The sequence below is a fragment of the Scylla paramamosain genome, chromosome 14, assembly GCF_035594125.1.
Source record: "Scylla paramamosain isolate STU-SP2022 chromosome 14, ASM3559412v1, whole genome shotgun sequence".
Classification (NCBI taxonomy): Eukaryota; Metazoa; Arthropoda; class Malacostraca; order Decapoda; family Portunidae; genus Scylla; species Scylla paramamosain.
Window position 1 is genome coordinate 9,018,259 of NC_087164.1, and position 24,164 is coordinate 9,042,422.

General features: G+C 44.8%; 1 protein-coding gene across 2 annotated transcripts in view; it reads right to left on the minus strand.

The window, feature by feature from the left end:
- Positions 1-235: 235 nt before the first annotated feature.
- The window catches only part of LOC135106815 (uncharacterized), a 118,847-nt gene continuing 94,918 nt past the window's right edge, over positions 236-24,164 (minus strand). Inside the window, exon 4 of one of the 2 annotated variants that reach the window (XM_064016149.1) lies at positions 236-344. In XM_064016149.1, the coding sequence (XP_063872219.1) occupies positions 293-344 (52 nt within the window). In that variant the 3' untranslated portion in view covers positions 236-292. The remainder of the gene's footprint in view (positions 345-24,164) is intronic. The other variant, XM_064016148.1, reaches the window with a different exon arrangement.

Here is a 24,164-nt window from a genome sequence, read left to right on the forward strand (position 1 = left end):
TCTGTCTTCCTATCTTTCTATCTCTGTCTATCTACCTCTGTATGTTATATCTTAGGTCCTTTAAAACGTGCAAAAATTCTCTCTCTCTCTCTCTCTCTCTCTCTCTCTCTCTCTCTCTCTCTCTCTCTCTCTCTCTCTCTCTCTCTCTCTCTCTCTCTCTCTCTCTCTCTCTCTCTCTCTCTCTCTCACCTGGGCGTCCACAAGCAGCCTCCTCATAAGAGCCATGGAGGACTTGAGAGCCTCGCGTTGCTTGGGGGAGCCGCCATGGCGCTCATCCTCGAAGTCGACACCGCTAAACACAAACTCGACGATCTGGTCGTTGAGGGTGTCCAGCGACTGTATGGCTGCGGGGAGACACGGGCAAAGTTTAATACTGAGAGAGAGAGAGAGAGAGAGAGAGAGAGAGAGAGAGAGAGAGAGAGAGAGAGAGAGAGAGAGAGAGAGAGAGAGAGAGAGAGAGAGAGAGAGAGAGAGAGAGAGAGAGAGAGAGAGACTTGTAAAACACCTTAAAAGATACAAAAATACAGTAGCAAAGAATAGGAGCTGTGAAACATGCATTAAATCACGTATTAGTTCGTCATAACAGAGCAGATTAAATACATCTGTGTTGCATCTAGACGATTTCTAAACCTATGATTTAAAAAAAAATTATTATCCTTTACTTGATAAAATTCTCTAATGACATCTAGAATATAATGAATTCGATGATGTGGTATTGATACGTTTAAGTTATATTTTCCATTCTTCTTCCACTATAAATTTTCCCCTTAGGTTCCTTTACATAAAAAAAAAAAAAAAGATCGGCGTGTGAAGCAGCTCGTAGAGTTCTACAGGTGTCTGGAGTAAGGGGCACCACTTCAGGCCGGCAGCCACCAAGCAAGGCTACCTGATCTTAGCTTACACTACTTCAAGGTCCTCTCCGTAAGTTATCAGTTCGTATCCAGGGCGAGAAAAGGTAAGCGTACCCTCGGGCATTGGTTCCTAGCACCTACTGGTATCACACACGCTGCAGGAACACTCTGTCACTGCTTCCATTCAATTTAGTGGAATTCCTACTGCCATCAAGTATTGGTTTGCATATCAACTCGAGGCACAATGTGTCGTGACGAGGACTCATAATGCTGTCACTCTGCTTCAGTTCCTCTTATTATGATGGAGTTTGATACAGATTCACCCGGTAATGGCTTGGGTAATATCAACTGGGAGTATAATGTGTAGCAATGCGTATCGTGAGTAAAACTTCGGAAACATAATCAGCAAAGTGGGAATTTCTCGTATGAGACAATTCATTATTTCCCCCAGAATGTTAAAATAAGTTTCCCACACCCTTTCTGACAGCCGTCCCTCGTTATCCTCTCATTTTGTTTATCGGGTGAGTTGTTTATATCGAGATTCAGTGGAAAGAGTGCTTCAGTCTGTCCTCACTTGGGTTCTGCAGAGCTTCAACAGAAAACGGGTCTGAAGAAAGGACACATTAATCTAACAAAAGAATAAGTAACAATGGTTTTCCTCCATTAAGAATATCGAGGAAGTGTGATACAGTACGTATATTACACAAGAAGAGAGATTTGCATACATTATTCCCAAAAGAGAAATAGCACGGAAGTTATAATTTGTGGAGTGGGAGAGACAAAGAGTATATAGTAGTAGTAGTAGTAGTAGTAGTAGTAGTAGTAGTAGTAGTAGTAGTAGTAGTAGTAGTAGTAAGAGTAGGAGGAGGAGGAGGAGGAAGAGAAGGACGAAAAGTTGAGGAGAAGGAAAAGGAAGAGGAGGAACAGGAAGAAGACAATGAGAAGGAAGAAATGACGAGGAGGAGGAGGAGGAGGAGGGAGAGGTGGAAGCAGAAGAGGTGGAAGCAGAAAAGGAAGAAGAAGAAGAAGAAGAAGAAGAGGAGGAGGAGGAGGAGGAGGGAGAGGTGGAAGCAGAAGAAGAAGAAAAAGAAGAGGAAGAAGAGGAGAAGGAAGAGGAGGAGGAGGAGGAGAGTTTCACTATTAGAACTGCAGTCTCCCTTAGTGCATTCGTCTCACTAACACTGCCAAGACAAACAAAGCTTAGCAAAACTCAACGCCACTGTGGTACAAACGAGACATTCACAACTAAGAAATGAGATCTGTTATTCCTCGTTCGTCTTTTTATGTCTCCTCTACTTCTACATACAGCGGCGTAGATCCTACAAACACTTCATCAAGCACTCGAAAATACTTGTCCGTAATTTCAGTCTTGCTTGTTCATTACTTAGCACATGATTATCTTATTTATTTATTTATTTATTTATTTATTTATTTATTTATTTATTTTTTTACGAAGGAAAAGTTAACAGAATTTTTTTTTCACACACACATCAGTATTCGTAATCTCTCTCTCTCTCTCTCTCTCTCTCTCTCTCTCTCTCTCTCTCTCTCTCTCTCTCTCTCTCTCTCTCTCTCTCTCTCTTAATTACAGTTTCGTCTTACCCGTCACTCGTTTCTTTGTGTCGTTAATTGAGTGAATGAAAATTATTCTGTTTAATTATTTCCACAGCGAAAGGAAGAGACTAGTTATGCCGCTATAGAGAGAGAGAGAGAGAGAGAGAGAGAGAGAGAGAGAGAGAGAGAGAGAGAGAGAGAGAGAGAGAGAGAGAGAGAATCAGGGTAAGTGGGTAGGCGGGAGTAGAGACAAACAGAGACGAAAATAAAGTCAACATAAAAACAGGTAGACAGACAGACAAGAAGGGTCAGATAAACACGACACGACACGACACGACACGACACACGACACACACACACACACACACACACACACACACACACACACACACACACACACACACACACACACACACTGCGAAAGAACGAGAGAAAAGAACCTTACAAAAAGAATGGGGGAGGGAGGATGAGGCAGGTGGCGACAGACAGCGACAGACAGGCAGACAATAACGCAAAACCCCATTAGGTGCTATTTAGGGAAGAGTGAAGGAGGGAGGACTAACTTAGTGACGCTGCAAGTCTTTCCTTAATGCGACCGTTTCTCTCCCTTCCTGGCGGCGCCTCAGGTGGTGATACACGAAGGGGAGGATGCAAAACAGACCGGCAGGAAGTAGAGTGTAAGGTTGTAAGACAGTGAACGGCGACACTCATTATGTAAGTCTGACAGGACGAATGACGGTAAAATCTACTCGTCACTGATAAAAACTATTATAAAAACCAAGGTTCTGCTTTTTACGAGTATACCTCATTAATGAATTTCAAAAGCATTATTTTTTTCACCATTTTTCTTGCATGCTCTACCGCTTTTTTAGAATGAGAAACGTAACCTCGTGTTGAGTCAACATCACTTCAGTGGTTGTTGATACGTTAAGCCAATGCTACAAAACATCATACTCAAGACATGTGGTGGAGTCTGACCATCATTCGGTGCCACCCTTCATCAGTTTTTTTTTTCTTTTTCTTTTTTTTAGGTCCACCGTTGGTCACAGGCGTCACGCAAAAGTAGGCGTATGTTATTAGTTCCGCGCCCCACTACCGGGACGGTCTGCGCCAGTCAGCCACACTAATGCCACCATGTCATCTCAGGAATGGATTTTTTGAGCACCTCTAAGTTGCCTTTCAAACAAAAATAGTTTCAAAGCTTCCGCGTGGCAGGAGAGGCACTCTCCGCGTGCCGCGGTGGGCTGCTTCCTGGGCTGATGGGCGGCCCTGCGTTTACTCGTACATGAAGGGGATCACTAAGGCCTTCCGTGAGGGGAAGAAATTCTTCCTTTTCGCCTCCATTCATGGCCGTAATGACAAAGATCAAAATAGAAAAGCCATAAAAAAAAGCGCCATAATAAAAGAAAGTTAGCGTCGAGAATGATTGTTTAATGTAGCTGCAGTGGTCCTAGTAGAAGGATTATCGTGTCCAGCCTTTGATTCTAACTTCACTTACTACAACACCGAAGAGCGGCGAGACCGTACAAAAGCCATCAGTATAAGAGAATAAATGAATGAATGGATAAATATCGCGCCAACAAACAGCGTGGTCACTGATGCATTCAGTTATGATAATGATGATAGTAATAATAACAAGATACCATGTGTCTCCATCCACACAGTACTGCCCAATGTCTTCATGTATTTACTAGTACGTACAGACAGACATATAGGCGTATAGACAGACACGCGTTGTTAACCTAGTGAGGAAGGGTGTGGTCGTTCTGCTCAAAGATAATATACAGTGAGTAGTCTATAAAGCTTGGTGTGTGTGTGTGTGTGTGTGTGTGTGTGTGTGTGTGTGTGTGTGTGTGTGTGTGTGTGTGTGTGTGTGTGTGTGTGTGTGTGTGTGTGTGTGTGTGTGTGTGTGTGTGTGTGTGTGTGTGTGTGTGTGTGTGTGTGTGTGTGTGTGTGTGTGTGTGTGTAGGTTCCTATAAGACAGGTTCGTGTTGAAGTGGCTCCTCACCTCCCGGTCACGAGGTTCTATTAAGCGGCTGAGAGAGAGAGAGAGAGAGAGAGAGAGAGAGAGAGAGAGAGAGAGAGAGAGAGAGAGAGAGAGAGAGAGAGAGAGAGAGAGAGAGAGAGAGAGACCTGACCTGACTGATCCTTTGAAGCCTTTCTTTTGGGTTAGGTCTGAGACAATCAATACAGATCGACAGATAACAGATTCTCTTTTACTGTTTGATTATGAGTTTTTACGGTAGCATTTTCGTGGTAGGACTCCCGACTTGTGTGTGTGTGTGTGTGTGTGTGTGTGTGTGTGTGTGTGTGTGTGTGTGTGTGTGTGTGTGTGTGTGTGTGTGTGTGTGTGTGTGTGTGTGTGTGTGTGTGTGTGTGTGTGTGTGTGTGTGTGTAAAAACAATTTCCTAGCAACACGAGGAAAACAGTAAACATTCAGCAGCGTGGGAGCGCGGGTCGGTGGGAGAGAGAGAACAAAAAACAGGAGATGTCATCTGTTTTTCTTGGCATCCTAACACCCAGCGGTGCCCTGACTGCTCTCGTCCGCGGCACCTGAGCCCCGCCATCTGACACGGGCAGTGTGACTGGCGGGAGGGAGAGATGAGGTCCCTTACTGCCGCTTCATCGAGGTAGGGAGGAAGCGAGACGGGCAGGGTGACAGTGATGGCGAATGATGGTGTGGGTGATGGACACTCCCTAGCGAAAAAGACGAAAAAAGAAAACGAGAAAGAGAGGAAAAAAAAAAAGGTGAGAAATAAGGGGAAGAACGTCCAGAAACTCGCCAGTTATAGTTGTAGTGAAGTTCTAAACAGGCGAGAGACGATACAAGTCTCGCCATACTCACTCTTCGAGATGTATAGTTCCATGAGGAGGAGAGAGGAATTCTGTCCTGGCATCTTGGCGGTAATACACTGACCCAAATATGTCCTTTAATTCACTTGATAATGACGGTAACACTTTTTAGTCCGATTTTCTGTGTCACTAGATCACACGCAAGTCTTTAGCGCGGGTTTGTCTGGCTGGTCACGCCCCCTCGAGGGTCACCGAGGCGGAGCGGACAGCACAATGAAGGAACTGAGTCTCCTGTCGGCGTGCTAAGATAAGTTGTGTGTTGTGTGATATACTGTACTTGTCGGCGTGTCACTGTACAGAATGGGTAACGTGAGGGATGCCTGAGAGAGAGAGAGAGAGAGAGAGAGAGAGAGAGAGAGAGAGAGAGAGAGAGAGAGAGAGAGAGAGAGAGAGAGAGAGAGAGAGAGAGAGAGAGAGAGAGAGAGAGAGAGACATACTCAAGGAAGCCATCTAACAAACCCGGAAATACGGAACATGAATAAAAACAAAGAAATCTTAAGAATAAGAATAAATATAAGAAAAAAGAGAAAGAGATTATTGAAAGAAAATAGATGTATATCAAATATAACGTATAACAACCACGAATTCGTATCACACACATGAATTCATATCACTCACACACACATACATACACACACACACACACACACACACACACACACACACACACACACACACACACACACACACACACACACACACACACACGGATACTCTCCAGCAAATCTCACACTTAAGGAGAAAGGGACTGAATGACTGACTGACTGACTGACTTTGACACTCCGAAATCAGGATCACATGGCGCCAACAAGGAACAACAGACAGGGGGCCGGAGATGGGAAGGAAAACACTTAGGGTCAACGCCACTTTGCTGCGCACGCCATCATGTTCTCAAGCAAGCAAACAATTAGCGTCATGCTGCACTGTGTTTAGGTCTCTCTCTCTCTCTCTCTCTCTCTCTCTCTCTCTCTCTCTCTCTCTCTCTCTCTCTCTCTCTCTCTCTCTCTCTCTCTCGTCAACTTTCCCACACGTCAAGTCTGTCCCGGGAGAGTCGCCGGCACTCTCCCCTCCTCTCCCTCTCTCTCCTTCCCCCTCCCCCCAGGCAATCACGGCGAAATGTCACGTTTTTTTTTTCTTTTCCGTGTCATTGATTTTCCATAACGCAAAAACAGGGGAAATAGAAAAGGAAAGCGAGGAGGCACGTGACCCAGACGCCCCTTAAGGGAAAACTGACGAGGAAATAACTATCAATCGGGTGAAGGTATAATCTTCTCTCTTATTAATGGGAGAGAGAAAGAGAGAGGAGGGAGGAAAGAAAACAGAAAGAACAGGGAAAAAAGGTACAGGACATCCCATTAGTTATACAGAATCTAACATTAATTCAGATATATATTCTATAGTCTCCTTTGCTCTTTCATTAGGGGAGAGGGGGAAAAAGGGAAGAAAAAAAAAAACAAGGAAAAAGACATATAGGAATCCCAGTGGTTCATGAGACTCTAATCTTAAGCTATTGCAATCAAGTGGCCTTTGATTACTGACTGAATGATGAAGTACGTCGGAGAAAATGGGTTCTTATAGTGTGGAATTGATCAACTAAACATGAAGATGACGGAAGTGATCTATACACGCATACATTTAAATACACAGGATTACTTACGCCCTTTAACTATCTGAGGTAATCGTGTGCTGCTTTTATCTATATTTACTATCATCTAAACCTAAAGCAATCGAAAACTAAATATAACTCTATTAAGTGTCCACAAATCTAACTTGTTTTCATTTATTTATTTATTCGTTTATTTTTTTTTTTATTTCTTTTATTATCGACGGGTCTACTCGAGGCACAGAGTCAGGAAGCTACAATGAATCATTTTCAGTAGCATATGAATCCACTTATATAAAGCAATTATTATGAATCCTTTACACGAACCACTTCTTCAATTCTTCCTTCTTGGCGTCAAAGAGGAATAAATGCACAACGAAAAAAAAAAGTCTATAATGATAATACGTAAATGCAAATACAGTACAGAAAGAAAAAAATCCACGCAACAAGACTCGAGAGAGATAAAATATCGTGAAAGAAAGGAGAGGAAAATCTGGAGAAAACAGAAGAATGAAAAAAAAAAAAACAATCATAACAAAAAAAGCGCACTCACCACTTCAATAACAAAGAAAGAAAAAAAAAAAAACAATACGAGAATGAGAGCGACAAACCAGCACCGTTAAAGAGACACACACACACAACAACAACAACAACAACAACAACAACAACAACAAACCGATTCAAGATCGAAAATTGTCTCCAACACAATACTGAGACAAGCGAAGCCAGTACGGAGAAAAAGAACAGAGTGAGGGAGAGAAAGAATGACTGACGAATGGATGAGGGAGTGATGACTGCGGTATAAATCCTGGAGAAGCGTGGCGTGAGAGAGGTAGAGGCAGTGAAGCGAAGAGTGCGAGTGTGAAAGGAGTGACAGAAGTAACCGCGCGCCGTCCCAGCCGCCCTACCACAGCACCAAGACACAGCAGACTGCCGCGGGCCATCAGAGGGGAAGACAAGCCCTCCTCTTTCGCTCCCCTTCTTCCCCTCACAACCACCACCACCACCGCCGCCGCCACCACCACGCCCCCCATCTCTCTCTCTCTCTCTCTCTCTCTCTCTCTCTCTCTCTCTCTCTCTCGAGAGAGAGAGAGAGAGAGAGAGAGAGAGAGAGAGAGAGAGAGAGAGAGAGAGAGAGAGAGAGAGAGAGAGAAAGGAATTCAAGAGGGAGAGGGAAGAGCAGAGATCAATTAGTAACAAGAGAGATAAGTACATAACCTGTGTGTGTGTGTGTGTGTGTGTGTGTGTGTGTGTGTTATGGTACTAAACACATACGTGGTGGTTAAGATTAGTTTAATCTGACAGCCACAAAAAAACGCCCTACACACACACACACACACACACACACACACACACACACACACACACACACACACACACACACACACACACAAATAAACACATACGTTTTTTTCTACGCGACGCGCCATTCATCTTTTTCCTCCGTGTTATAGTCTCTCTCTCTCTCTCTCTCTCTCTCTCTCTCTCTCTCTCTCTCTCTCTCTCTCTCTCTCTCTCTCTCTCTCTCTCTCTCTCTCTCTCTCTCTCTCTCTCTCTAACACCCTGATCATTCTCTTTCTCTCTCTCGCACCCAAATCATTATCATCCACTTCTTTTAAGTTCCCCCACGTGTAAGTACTTTAAAGGTAACATATATCTACTAAAAAAGGAGCGAGTCATGTATTGACTTAAATATTTATTTGGATGATCAGATCGACGACTCGCTGAGAGATGCACGTTAAAAGAAATACACTCAGGTACACTGAGAAGAGTAGAAAGATATACACCAAGTAATATGGACAGAAAATAATGATGAATATAGAGACGAATAGATGAAGATGTAGGAAAATACATGTAAGATAGAGTAGGTATATGAGCATAGATAGATAAACAGATAGAAAGTTGAGATAAATACCTGCATACATAAATAAACATATATAGACAGAGAGATAGAATAGTGGATGGAATGAACAGAAAGCAACAAGTCGTACATATATAAAAGGGATGGAAACTTAGTAATGCAAGGAAGAAAAATAGAGATAAGTTAAAGACACGAGTAAATAAATACGTAAACCACCAAGTGAGGTAAAAATTAACAGCATTTTCTATTACTCTAATTTCGTAAGATATGGCAGGTTAGATTGTAAACCAAATTCTTATGCTCTTAAGTAGCACCATTAATGAGAAAATAACTAACAGTGGTAGTAGTAGTAGTAGTAGTAGTAGTAGTAATGGTGGTGGTGGTGGTGATGTAGTAGTAGTAGTAGTAGTAGTAGTAGTAGTAGTAGTAGTAGTAGTAGTAGTAGTAGTAGTAGTAGTTGTTGTTGTTGTTGTTGTTGTTGTTGTTGTTGTTGTTGTTGTTGTTGTTGTTGTTGTTGTTGTTGTTGTTGTTGTTGTTGTTGTTGTTGTTGTTGTTGTTGTTGTTGTTGTTGTTTAATGTGTTATGTACTCATTTATTCCATATTATTATTTCTTCCTAATTTCTTCACGACTATCTCTCAAAACCTTTACTTCCTTACTTCCATCACCTAGACAAGTACTCAATGCTTCGTGTTATATTTTTATCTTACCTGTAATATTCCTTACAATCTACTATCGCGTATCCTTCCCTTCTGTTACCTAATTTCTGCATGATTATGATGTTTAAAGTTGCAACGAAAGACAAATTCAGAGTTATGACAGAAAGCATTTCCCGTAAACAGCTGAATTGAAAGAACCTTGCACGAATTCCCTCTACAGACATGGGGTGTGTTTATCATTCTTCAGTGTACCTGCACCTTGCGCCGCGTCGCTTCTTATGTGTTTGTGTAAGAGCCGTCAAAGGAACAGGGGGTCTGGAGGGAACCCGATAAATAAACAGATAAAATGGTAAGAAAAATACGCTGGGAAAAGGAGCTCCGTGAGTGAATTAATAGATGAATAAGTGAAAGAAAGAATGAATGAGTGAGTGGATAAGTGAATGAATGAATGAGTGAATGAATGATTGAATGAGTGAGTGGATAAGTGAATGAATGAATGAGTGAATGAATGATTGAATGGGTGATTTAATAAGTGAATGAATGGAAGAATGAATGAATGATTGAATGACTAAATAGGTGAGTGAGTGAATGAATGAATGAATGAATGGCTGAAAAAAACAGAGAATATGAAGATAACAAGAGTGAAAAAAAAATGATAAAACAAAACAAACTGACAGAAGAATAAACATAAATAACAAGACACATACAAGGATCTGAAACGAACGAAATTAGAGATATAAAATAAGGGAGAAAGGGAAAAAATGCATAAAACAGGAAAAAAAGAAAATATTATTATGAAAGGGAGAGACAAAAATTGAAAATGGAGATCAATAAAAAAATAAATACGTAATACATGATTCTCTCTCTCTCTCTCTCTCTCTCTCTCTCTCTCTCTCTCTCTCTCTCTCTCTCTCTCTCTCTCTCTCTCTCTCTCTCTCTCTCTATCGTGACGTTCTTCTCATGCGATAAATAAACAAAGAAGTTCATCTTCCTGGTATGTGTGTGTGTGTGTGTGTGTGTGTGTTTACTCAAGTGATGTGCGTACGTAGGTGTCCAGATTTACGCAAGTCAGTCTTTTTTTTCACTCTTACATTACGCTTCCGAAGAATTTGTTTGTGTTTGTTTGTTTGTCCTCTCTCTCTCTCTCTCTCTCTCTCTCTCTCTCTCTCTCTCTCTCTCTCTCTCTCTCTCTCTCTCTCTCTCTCTCTCTCTCTCTCTCTCTCTCTCTCTCTCTCTCTCTCTCTCTCTCTCTCTCTCTCTCTCTCTCTCTCTCTCTCTCTCTCTCTCATGACGACCTCTCCCCGAAGTAGGTTAAATGGATACAACCCAGAAGGGCAAACAGCCTGATTAACCTACTTTTTTCTCTCTTCTATTCTCTTCTTTCCTCTCCTCTTCTCTCCTCTTCTCTATTCTCTCTTTTCGTCTCTTCTCTTCTCTTTCCTCTCTGTTTCTTATTTATTATTTCCTCTTATCTCTATTTACACATTTATTTGATGAATTATGTGACAGCGTACTAAAAGGACCGTGTGTGTGTGTGTGTGTGTGTGTGTGTGTGTGTGTGTGTGTGTGTGTGTGTGTGTGTGTGTGTGTGTGTGTGTGTGTGTGTGTGTGTGTGTGTGTGTGTGTGTGTGTGTGTGTGTGTGTGTGTGTGTGTGTGTGTGTGTGTGTCTGTGTCAACAAGCTTTGGTCATTGTCTCGTCTCAGTGATATAACGTAAACTAGGTCAGGAGCCCCGCCCCTCTGCTACCCTCTCTTCTGCTCCTCGACAGCCCATACACTTCCCTTCCTCCCTCCCCTCTCCCCTACACTGTATTCCCAAACCTTTCAGCGTCTTACCTCACTACTTTCAAGAAGACTCTAGCGGGAGTTGCTGACGTTTTCAGGAGTGCGTTCGTGATTCTAGTAATGGTTTATTATGAAGTCTGCATCATTAAAGGGAGGTAAACATTGAGAACTCTACTAATCACCTCTGTGGGTTTTGTAAAATAGTTTCAATTGATATATATGTTTCTTTTTTTTTTTTTAAGAATGTGGGTCACTGTTTCTCCCATGCCTCTACTTGGTAAATTTATCGCTTCTATTTCATCTTTCTTGTTCTTTTGAGATGAGAATATTTATCTATTTGTTTTTCTTTTTTTTTTTCAGATCATTGTTTTCTCATCCCATGCCTCTATCTGTTTTATTTTTTCCTTCCTTGCTTATCTCTCACATTTCGCCTCCCTTGCTCCAATTCCCTCTACATTCTTCATATGCTCCCGTACCTTCCACACACAGCCAGTCCGTTCCCTCCACTTCCTCCTGTCCTCTGTCATCGCTGCTGCTCAACACTACACAGCCATCCCATTCCTGTGCCCATTTTTCTGAGGTGGTGACATTTCAACTCGTTTGTAGAGGTGGCGATGGCGGCGGTGGTGGTGAGGGTGATGGTGGTGATGGTGGTGAGGCTTGTGACGGGAAGCTTAAGCCGGAACACACACACACACACACACACTGAAGAATACAACAGCAGCAGCCTTGGCTTCCGACCCACTTCACTTAATAGGATATAATTGAATCAGCGTTGTATTCCGTCTACTCTCAACAGTGAAAGAACAGCTAGTGCAGGACACCAGAGTGACGCCTCATAGCATGTGACTCTCCCCTCGCACCACGCGTGTCGATTCCTCTCTCTCTCTCTCTCTCTCTCTCTCTCTCTCTCTCTCTCTCTCTCTCTCTCTCTCTCTCTCTCTCTCTCTCTCTCTCTCACACACACACACACACACACACACACACACACACACACACACACACACACACACACACACACACACACACACACACACACACCCTGCTCACCTTCAGGTCTCACGTGGCTGCTCAAACAACAACACGCGCCGCGGACACACACCTTCCGCCCCTACAGGCAGCAGACGAGCACCATACATACATAAGGGTTCTCTGGTTTAGTCTACCCTCTTTAAAGACGCCATTATTCCTCTCTCTTCTCATTTTGAGGGGAAGTGTCAGTAGCTTGTGATTAGAGCATTGCAGGTGTTTTAGTAAGAGAAGACCTCTAATGTGGCGCAGATGTCTTGCGTTGGTTCTTGATATAATTTTTGGAGTATCTATGAGTTGAAAGGAATGTTGCATCTGAAATAACTGTCTATATGGACGTATGTAGTGTGAGACGCTTCTTAGCTTGCAAATGTGTAGTCTGACGTGAATCTTCATACACAAACACACGTACAACAGTTACTTGCAGGCAAAATCTTTAGTATCCCTTTTTATTTATTTATTTATTTATTTATTTATTTACTATTCAAGATCTCTCATCTGTGTTTTATTCTCTCTCTCTCTCTCTCTCTCTCTCTCTCTCTCTCTCTCTCTCTCTCTCTCTCTCTCTCTCTAACCGCGGTCCATGTGGCCACCTGTTTGCTGCAGCACGAGGAGACAAGGGACGCTGCTGTTAGGTATCTCTCACTGCACACACACTCAAAAGTTCGCTCCAGCATCTACTCACTCGCTAGCTCGCTCCAGCACCCACTCACTCGCTCCCTCCAGCACCCACTCACTCGCTCCCTCCAGCACCCACTCACTCGCCCCCTCCAGCACCCACCCACTCGCTCTCTCCAGCACCCACCCACTCGCTCTCTCTAGCACCCACCCACTCGCTCCCTCCATCATTCCTACTCCAATTAATTTCTGAACTACTTAACTCAACAAACAGATAACCGACCAGCTAACTCACTAACTACCTGCGAAAATCAACTTACAAACGATTTAACCAATGAATCTACTAAGAACTAAGAAATGACTAATAACTAACTCATTAATTATCAGTTACCCAAAAAGTAACTCATTGAATAAATTAACAGAACAACTAATGAAGTAACTAATACCACCTAAATTTACAGTTAAAGGAAAAGTAAAAAAAAGAAAAAAAAAGAAAAATGAAATAAAAAGGAGATAAGTAACCAACCATATGCTGCTTTCTCTCTCTCTCTCTCTCTCTCTCTCTCTCTCTCTCTCTCTCTCTCTCTCTCTCTCTCTCTCTCTCTCTCTCTCTCTCTCTCTCTCTCTTCACCATCTTAAAAATTAAACGTTGCTGGGAACGTAACAAACAGCACGAAGATTAAACTGAGGAAGACAAATATGGAAAAAGAAAAACACTAACAATTCTATACATACTGTTAAAGGTTCTTGTTCTTACGCGTCATGAAGCAAGAAGTTAATCATCCTCAACCTTTATTTATTTTTTTTATCCTACTGTCTATGAGTATTAAAGTTACCGTTAACGCTAATAAAATTATTTCTTTCATTTATTTAGTTTTGTGATGGGAAAAGAGAAAAATAGCATGTGGTTGGTTACTTGCTCCCTCTTTTCACTTTTCTTACTCTTTTTTTTTCATTATCATTGATTTTTACACTCTTTTTAAACAGTTGGAGATGGAAGAGAAGAGCGGCATATGGTTGGCTTCTCTCTCTCTCTCTCTCTCTCTCTCTCTCTCTCTCTCTCTCTCTCTCTCTCTCTCTCTCTCTCTCTCTCTCTCTCTCTCTCTCTGCTTGGGAGATTCAAGGTCAACGCAGCTCAATTCCGAAATGAGGATACGAGAGATTAACCTTAAAAGCCTCTTATGCCACATTAAATTGTGTGCGTGTGTGTGTGTGTGTGTGTGTGTGTGTGTGTGTGTGTGTGTGTGTGTGTGTGTGTGTGTGTGTGTGTGTGTGTGTGTGTGTGTGTGTGTGTGTGTGTGTGTGTGTGTTATGAATCCTCGTCTATTTTTGTCCGTGTGTAATAATGCAGGTCTATTCTTGTCTATTTGCCTGTCTGTCTCTGTTTTGTCTGTCTGCTTCATTGTGTCTCTATCTGCCTGTCTGTCTGTTTGTCATAAGGGCATAAGAAAATAAGGGAAGTTGCAAGAAGCCGTCAGGTCTACACATGACAGTCTCTATGAAGCATACCAAACTGTTTCTACCTATCATCCTATATCTTTTTTTTTTTTTAGTCTAACTTTATCAAACTTGAAACTATTATTTCTTGTCCTATCTTAATTATTGATCTTAAAAATTCTCTCTCTCTCTCTCTCTCTCTCTCTCTCTCTCTCTCTCTCTCTCTCTCTCTCTCTCTCTCTCTCTCTCTCTCTCTCTCTCATCAAGGCAGGCCGATGAAGGCACCTTTGCATTACACTTTATTTGCTCTCCCTCCTTCCTTTATTTACCTTACCAGTCTCGCGCCCCCTCGCCCCCTCGACCCTAGCACACCCCTTCACCAGGCGCCTCGCAGGTGGACGCCCTGAGACTCCACCAGGTAAACAGTCCATCACATAACTTCACTCGCTTCTAATTTTGTATGAGGAAGGTGTAAAGTAAGTTCCTGATGAACCGAAGGGCTTATACCATTCAGACGATAATGTGATAGCCTACGTCACCACCTACGGCTGTTCCTTCCGGCAAAACCTATAGAACTCCAAGGTAAAGAGAGAAGCTTGCAAAACTCTACTGGTAAAATGATACGAGACGAGTAGACGAGGGAAAATAACGATAATAATAGGCTGCAATTCCGCGTGATTACTTTCAAACTGCATTCTGGGAAAAATTTTAAAAAAGAAAATATCCCTCCACTCTTGTAAATTACAGAAAAGTCTACCGAAAAAAAAAAGGCATACGAACATATGAGAAAAGGAAAGACAACTAAGAGTAATAAATTGCAATGCCGCATAAGAACTGCCCAAATGATTAGTAAAAAACAAGCAAATGGGCATCTTTACGTTCCGACAAGAAAGGAGAAGCGCTACCGGGAAGAGTATACGAACAGAAGACGACAACTCACAGAAACAACAGACTGCAATTCCACGTGAGTGCTCTGTCAAAATGAATACTGAAAGAGAAGAAAAAAGAAGGGAAAAAATAAAAATACACCCCTCACTTCTGGTAAAACACAAACAACAGGGGAAAGTATACAACAAGAAGAAAACCAACAACAATAATAAACAGCAGTTCCACATGATTACTGTGTCAGAATGAATATTAGAAAGGAAGGAACAATACGAGCCTCTGCAAAGCAAACCTGTACACCTCCACCGGGGAAAATAAAAGGGGAGACGAAGGAAAACTAGTAATAAGAATAATAAAAAAAAATGCAATTCCTCATGAGTAATGTGTCAAAGGAAAGGAAAGGAAAGGAAGAAAAAACAAAACACATCCCTTCGTCCCCACAAGACAAGCACACACAACTCTACAGGAAAAAAGAAGTACGAATAGACGAGGAAGAAAACTACTAATAAAGATAGTAATATACTGCAATTCCGCGTGGACTACTGTGTCAAAAGTAAATATTAGAAACGATGGGAAAAACACACACATCCCTCCGTCTTTGTGAACACCCCACTGTTCGACTCTTGACCAGCAGGGGCACAGGAAACGCAGGTAACAGTGCAGGTGTTTATTCACAGAAGGTGTGAACAGTAGGCTGGAGGTAGGTGATCTCCCGGCGCCAGGCCGCGCACTTCAACTTAACACTTATGACTGAAGCCTAGCTCGTTCACTCATACACGTATTCATGCCTCACACAAGTCTCGCTCGTTCACTCGTTCACACAACTAGCTAACAACCACACACCTCCCCCGAGACATAAGGAAGATTCCTTATCTTTGTTATGGCTACCGTAACACATGAAACAAAGTTACAATGATTGAAGTACAGAAAACACGGTACATATACACAAAACAAACACAGCGTACAATGAACACGTACGACTAATCGTAGGTGCTACGGTGCCACCGCACCTGCAGTCGTCTCGGCTCCCTACGCTGTCGGCTGCTTCGACGCTCTGGTTGCTCTCGGCCACGGTGTACCCCGTTACCCTGATGCTCCGGGCTGCCGGGATGGTGGTGTTCCTCGTGACCCTGATGCTGAAGCGCTGCACCGCCATGAGCGGTGTGCTGCTCGACAGGAAGGGGAGCAAGAGGTCTGTGTGGGCGTAGGTGTCTTCTATTACGCCACATCACGCGACCGCTGCCCATCTTGATGAGGTAGTCTCTCCTTCGCCCAACAGCCACGATGACACCCAGGCGATCCCAGAGGCCTGTCGTGTGATCTTGAACGTCGACGTGGCCACCGAGGTGCAGGAGAGGAAGAGTACGGGCGGACGCGTCGTGGCGAAGTTTCGCTTTCTTCCTCAGTCGCTCTGCCTTGGCGTCGCACTCATCAGCAGCGCGCTGCCACTGCTGAGCGTATGAGCGATGATGAGCCGGGACACAGGACCTCATAGGATGACCGAAGAGGACTTGTGCTGGTGATCGCCCTTCCGCCCTCGGAGTGTTGCGCAGTTCCAGCAACCCGCGAGCGAACGCATCCTCGTCCAGGTGTCCCTGCTGTGTGGTCGTGAGGATCAGCTTCTTCACGGACTTGACCGCTGCCTCGGCGTGACCATTGGAGCGTGGATAATGAGGTGAAGATACACGATGCTCCACCCCCCATCGAGCCAGGAAGCGCCGTACCGATGAAGAAGTGAACTGCGGTCCACCGTCAGTCCTCAGGAGAACAGGCACGCCCGTGTCGGCGAACACACCCCGAAGGACACGAACGAGCTGATCAGCCGATGCTGGACGTGAGCATGCAGACACGTGAGGCCACCCAGACAAGCGATCTACATACACGAGGTATGTACGGCCTGCTGCGTGGAAGTAGTCTGCAGAAACTGACTCAAACACCCTGCTGGGTGTGTCCGTGTCCTGCCAGAGAGGTTCGTTGGCTTGGCTTGGTAGGAGTGGACGGCATAGTGAGCATCCAGAAACGACGTTCTCAACGTCTCTGTCCATACCAGGCCAGTACACCGTTTGTCGGGCCCGTCGCTTGGTGCGCTCCATCCCCTGATGACTGTCATGGAGTCGCTCTAGTGTTTCTCGGCGGAGGCTGTGAGGAATAAGAAGCCTCGGCCCGTAAACCACCAGGTCGTCGTCTACGGCCAGCAGACTGCGCACCGGCCAGTACGTACGCAAGCGGTGATCGAGGTCGTGGCAATGATCAGGGAAGCCCTCGATGATGACGTTCTTGAGCAAGCAGTACTCCCCGTCTCTTGCTGCTGCGGCACGTACCATTTCCACAGTCTGATCCTGGAGTGGTGCTAAGCGGACGCCGTCCTCATTGGTGGCAGATAACGCTGAGATGACCGCTGAGTGGAGAGGGTCGAGGTCACCAGAAGTAGCAGCATCCTCTTCCTCCACTGGGTCCTGTACTGGAGCACGTGAGAGGGCGTCGGGCACACAGTGTGTCGATCCCTTTTGCCAGCTTGCTGTGAAAGAATACTGAGCAAGCTTCTCCCTCATGCGCTGCAGCCGCAGGTTCTCTATTTCTCCCAACAACTTGCTATTGAGGAGAGGTATCAGCGGGCGGTGGTCGAGCACTAGATCGAAGTGAGGGAGTCCTTTCAGGTAGGTGCCACATTTCCTGACTGCCCAGACGATTGCAGCCATTTCCAACTCTATTACTGCATAGCGGCTCTCTGTGTCTGTAACAAAATCTTGACCCGCATTGCACCATCTTCCACTGGTCACTGTGCTTCTGCAGGAGAACGAACTCCAAATCCGTGCATCCTTGAGGCGTCAGTCTGTAGCATCGTTGGTAATGATGGGTCGAAGTATGCCAAGACAGGTGGGCTGACGAGACACTGTTTCACCTTCTCAAACGCCTCTTCATGGTTAGAAGACCAGCACCAACTGTTCTTCGGGCGTAAGAGATCTCTGAGGGGTTGTGCAGCTGCAGCCACAGCAGGAGAAAAGCTTCCAAGCTGGTTTGTAAGACCCATGAATGATCGTAAGTCGGTGATGTGCTGTGGTCGTGGGAAGTCAGAGATTGCCTTAACTTTCTTTGAGTCTGTCGTGTAGCCTTGTCCAGAAACAGAGTAACCACAGTAATCTACCACTCTTTCCGCGAATGTAAACTTCTGTGGGTTGAGAGTGATGCCGTGCTGGTCACACCGCCGCACAATCTGAATGACATGGGCTAAGTGCGCACTGTAGGTGGAGTCATAGGCCAGGATGTCGTCCACGATCTTGATGGTGTTAGGTATGTCGCCGAGAGCTTGGTCTCCTCGACGGTTATACTCGTCTCCAGACGAGACGAGACCCATAACCGCTCGCCGAAACTTGTACCGACCCCAAGGTGTTATGAAGCAGGTTAAATCCTGGTCTTCTTCTCTAATGGGGACTTGAAAATACCCCATCTTGGCATCAAGAGTGGTGAACCAAACTGCTCCGGTCCCGATCGAGGCGATGGCGTCATGAGGTGAGCGCACTGGATACACGGGCCTCTTCACGTAACGGTTGAGTCGTGTCAGGTCAACACACAGCCTTACACCAGATGTCTTTTTTGGGACAGGCACGATGGGGTGGCACCATGCCGTAGGGTAGTCCACACTCTCGATGATTCCCTTGTTAAAGCAGCTCTTCCAACTGGCTCTTAATTTCTTCACGCCAATTGTAAGGGATTGTACGAGATGCTGTTACGGCGAAGGGTCGAGCGTCGTCTGTCAACTCGATGGCCATGGATCCACCAGCCATTGCACGTAAACCTTCCTTTGCTTCGAAGACGCTGGGAAAGGCCTTTGATCACAGCAGCAGCGTGCCCCGCACGCTGCTGTGGCGTTGGGTCGTAGGAATGAGGCCAGCTGATCACTTCTGTGGGCGTAGATAGAGGTGGCTGCGAGGCGGTCGGGTACTTGATGGAGCTGTTGCCGGTGTGCTGTTCTTCCCTGCGTAGCGGTCGGATTTGAGCCGGAAAATCTTCGGGGAGGATTCCGAGAGCGATGGAATCGTACCAGCTAAGCAGCGCCCCCTTCACCTCCTTCACCACGCTCGACAACAGTCTCAGCTTCCCTGTCGCCCAGTTGCAAGTGCGACGAGAAAGTTCCTACACAGGTGAGGGGGTGATTACCGGCAGCATAAAGTCCATCACCATCAGCGGGCGCCAAGCTGGAGGGCGGGATTCCAAGGAGTGTTGCCGTGTCGAGGCCAATAACGGTCGTTTCGGCCCCAGAGTCAGGAGTCCACGTAATCTTGTCTCTTCCAGCGGGATGTGTGGCGGTAATGAGCACCTGGGGCGCAGGTCGTGCCGTCACCGTCTTTGTGTATACGCCTGATAAGAGCTGGTATACACTGGCACTGGCTCCCCGCCTCGGGCCTGCACCGCGATGAGGAGAGACAGTTGAGGAACTCCTCGAAGCTCCTCGTCGTTTCCTCACTGTCTGCTGACATACACTCGCAAAATGCCCTCTTTTCCCGCAGTTACGACACACTTTATCTATTGCCTGGCATCCCCTTTTGTCACTGCGACAATCTTTGCCACAACGATAACAGCCCGTGGGGCTTGAGCCCCCGAAACTGCCCTTCCTGTAGTTCGAGACAGCGTTCACACCATGGCTCGAAGAGTGAGAGCCGCCCCTTAGTACTGCACTACACTGGTTAGCGCTCTCTGATGCTCTGCAAATATCTATGGCGTTTTTCAAGGGTGAGTTTCTTGTTTTCCAGCATGCGTTTCAGAGCCACTTCGTCTCGTGTCCCTACGACAATTCTGTCACGCAGCTGATGGTTTATGCACTGGTCGCAAAAGTCACAGAAATTGGCGATTTCCTTTACAGCACATAAAAAGTCGTCAAAACCTTCTTGCGTTTCTTGCACGCGGGAGTAGAAGTCTCTTCTATCCATGATGATGTTGCGCTGGCTTCGCAGGTACTCACACATTGCATCGAGGATGGTTCTTAACTCCGCGTCTCTCGGTAAGCTTATCCCGTAGCGAAGTGTACGGGTCCACTCGTCGTCTAGGACAGCAGCGAGTGCCGCCCTCTGCTCAGCCAGGGAGAGACAGTCTATCCTGGCGAGGGTTACGTATCCTTCAAACTTATGGCGCCACGTGTCGAACTCACGTAAAGATGCTGACGCCGTTAAGTGAGGAATGATGGTGGCGGACGTCGGGAACCTCGCGCCCTGGGTAGACGTGCTGCGGGCTGTGGTTTCGCCTTCATTGCTCGCCGTGGTGCGACTGGGAGCTTGTGTCCCCACTCTCTCCAGCAGCTGGGTTAAACGCTCCTCGCGAGCCTGACTCTGCTCCGACTGTCGCGCTAGCAGGGCAGCCAGCGCCTCCAACTGCTTCTCCATTCTGCGCCGTACCCACTGCAGCCTTGTCCTGATCCTACTCACTGCGCCATGTTCGACTCTTGACCCAGCAGGGGCACAGGAAACGCAGGTAACAGTGCAGGTGTTTATTCACAGAAGGTGTGAACAGTAGGCTGGAGGTAGGTGATCTCCCGGCGCCAGGCCGCGCACTTCAACTTAACACTTATGACTGAAGCCTAGCTCGTTCACTCATACACGTATTCATGCCTCACACAAGTCTCGCTCGTTCACTCGTTCACACAACTAGCTAACAACCACACACCCACACAAAACAACTCCATACGGAAAATTATGCGACGAATGTAAGAAAAGTTGTAATAATAATAAACAAGAGCCATTGCACGCGAGTACTCTGTCAAAATTAATATAAAAAACAAGAAAAACACGTCTCTTTCCTCCCTTTGATCTGTCAGTTTGCAGGAAAAAGAGAGAGAGAGAGAGAGAGAGAGAGAGAGAGAGAGAGAGAGAGAGAGAGAGAGAGAGAGAGAGAGAGAGAGAAAGGGAAAGAAGCATTATAAAAAGGATGCGTAAGAATGTGTCCAGATGGCGCCGGTGAGTGTTTAAAAGGAGCCTAGCAGTGTATATAGCGTGGTACTGCTTTGTGTACGTACTGAGGGGGAAAGAAGCTAGGAAGTACACAAAGGACCTGGAGTGTGTCGAGAGAGAGAGAGAGAGAGAGAGAGAGAGAGAGAGAGAGAGAGAGAGAGAGAGAGAGAGAGAGAGAGAGAGAGAGAGAGAGAGTGAGAGAGTGACGAAAGGGAGTGTCGTGTCGGGTAAAGGGGAAGGAAGTCAACACCCAGCTACTTTTAACAGACTGCAGCAAAAAAATGATTGCGGTCATGAAGTGTGTTTTCATGATACCAGTGATTTTTTAGGAAAGACTCTACATCGAGAGAGACAAAGAGAGAGGAAAAAAAAAAAAAAAAACACGAGAATTCAACCAATCCTCGCTGCGGCCTTTGAAAACCGTCCTAGTGAGAGAGCAAGGTGTTTAAGAATACCAACACAAACAGCAGCATGGCAAGGAAGCAGGGAGCGTTACGGCAGGGCATACATACGTAGTGTGTGGGGCACGCACCTCTTTAGTATGCCAGAATGAGAGAGAGAGAGAGAGAGAGAAAAAAAAAAAAAAAGAGAGAGAGAAACAAAAGAATATCGCACATTTATTTCCGAATCGAGAGAGGAGGTCGATGGTGACAGCTGGAAGGTGGTGGAGTGTGTCACTGTACACCCTAAAGTGGCGGGAGGAGAGAGAGAGAGAGAGAGAGAGAGAGAGAGAGAGAGAGAGGAAGAGAGAGAGAGAGAGAGAGAGAGAGAGAGAGAGAGAAGTGTCAGAAGAAGGGAAGAGGTAGAGTGCCACTACTGGGGGGGGTGGGGAACGTGGCAGAGGGAGGGAGCCACGACCCCCGCCACCTGGGCCAAGCAGGAGTGGCGACCTACATCCCGCGGCCGCCAAAAAGAGACCACCTGATGCTTCCCTTTCACGAGGGGCGTCATCTCCTCGTGGACATATTTATGCACCGCCAGACGCACACAAGGGTAAGGAAGAGGCAGCTGGGAGGGAGAGCCGGGGAGACGTGGTAAGGCAGCGGGGAGAGATGGATTAACGCAAGAAAGCAGAATGAGAGCGTGAAATACCGAGGAAGAGAGAGAGAAAAGGCAGCAAGAAGAAAGAAAGAGAGGGAGAGAGAGAAAACAGAATCAAAAGAAAACAGTGAAGGAAAGAAGAGTTAAAGAAAAAAAAGACAGACGAAGAGGAAGAGAGAAAGCAACATGAAAAACACGAAACAGGAAGAAGAGAATAACTGAGGGGGAGATATCATTAAAGACGGAGAAGACAGGAAGGAGTGAAGGACACAACGAAAGGGGAAAACAGAATGAGAACGAGAAATATCAAGGAGAGAGGCAAAATCAAGATAAGAAAATACGAATATTCACGAAATGGAAAGTAAAAAAAATGAAAAAAAAGAAAAAAAGAAAAGAAAATGTAAGTAAAAGGAGGAAGAAGAAATGAAGGTAAATGACGAAAGGAGGAGGAGCGGAAGAGTGGAGTAAGGGTGGAGGGGTGCAGGTGGATGGATGATTGGTTATCCTAGCCAAGTGGGTTACACCGGCAGGAAGAGGGAGAGGTGGAGGAGGAAGGAGAAAAGGAAGGAGAGAGGATAAGAGAACGGGAGGGAGTGGAGGTAAGAGACAGGGAGAGAGAGAAAGAGAGAGGATGAAAAAGAAAGGAAAGAAGGAGGGTTAATGGAGGCAAGGGAGGGAGGGAGGGAGGTGGATTAATGGTGGAGGAAGGGAGGTGGGTGAGGGGGGGAGGGAAGGAAGGAGCAGGGAGATAAGGGGGAAAGCCTCCCTCTCCACCCTCCTCTCTACCCCCCTCCTCGTTCTACCTGTTCTCCTTTATACCATACACGCCATAATTTGGATAGTAGTAGTAGTAGTAGTAGTAGTAGTAGTAGTAGTAGTAGTAGTAGTAGTAGTAGTAGTAGTAGAAGTAGTAGTAGTAGTAACAGAAAATGTATGAATAACGACAATAATAATTTAAAAAAAACATGAAAAGTATCAATAATAATAATAATAATAATGATAATAATAATAATAATAATAATAATAATAATAATAATAATAATAATAATAATAATAATAATAATAATAAATAACAATAGAAAACGGCAGAGATGAAAATACCCCAGCGACAAAATTAATCAGCTAAATATAAAAATCACGCAAATTACGTGATTACCTCAAATTTACCTCATTATGGAGAAAGAGAGAGAGAGAGAGAGAGAGAGAGAGAGAGAGAGAGAGAGAGAGAGAGAGAGAGAGAGAGAGAGAGAGAGGTAACGAAAGCGTACTGAAAGAAAACGGAAATGCCACACCACATACTCGTAAATATTATTGTCGGTGAACACTGTCCTTGTTCTAAATCATGAGACGACTTGTGACCCGCTTGAGAGAGAGAGAGAGAGAGAGAGAGAGAGAGAGAGAGAGAGAGAGAGAGAGAGAGAGATAACAACTACCTTATATATGGTTTTCGTTTTCCTTCCTCTTACAATTAAACAAGAAAATATATTAAAAGTAATAGTATTTTGATCATTATGTTAAAATTACGTTATACTTAAATACGTTATTCTCTTAATTTCTTTTTATTATGTAAAACGTGGTAATGGAAACGAATGAAGGGATAAACTGGGCTATTTTTTATGAATATTGCTACTGCTACTACTACTATTACTAATATTACTACTACTACTACTACTAATAATAATAATAATAATAATAATGATAATAATAATAATAATAATAATAATGATAATTCAAATCTTTGAATACTGTAAAAAAAAAAAGGCCAAGGATACGAAGCTTTCTTTATCATTATTTACTCAAAACAAAACTTATTGTTAGCATCCCTCCTCATATTTTCGTCTCTCTCTCTCTCTCTCTCTCTCTCTCTCTCTCTCTCTCTCTCTCTCTCTCTCTCTCTGAAGGTAAAAAAGTAATGCTTATTTTACCGCGAGTGTCATCATCCACCACCTGTGTGAATCCAAGGTACGAGTATTCCTATCACATTTCAGGAAGTACTAGAAGAAGAGGAAGAAGAAGAGTACATAAAGGAGAAAAAGAGTACATAAAG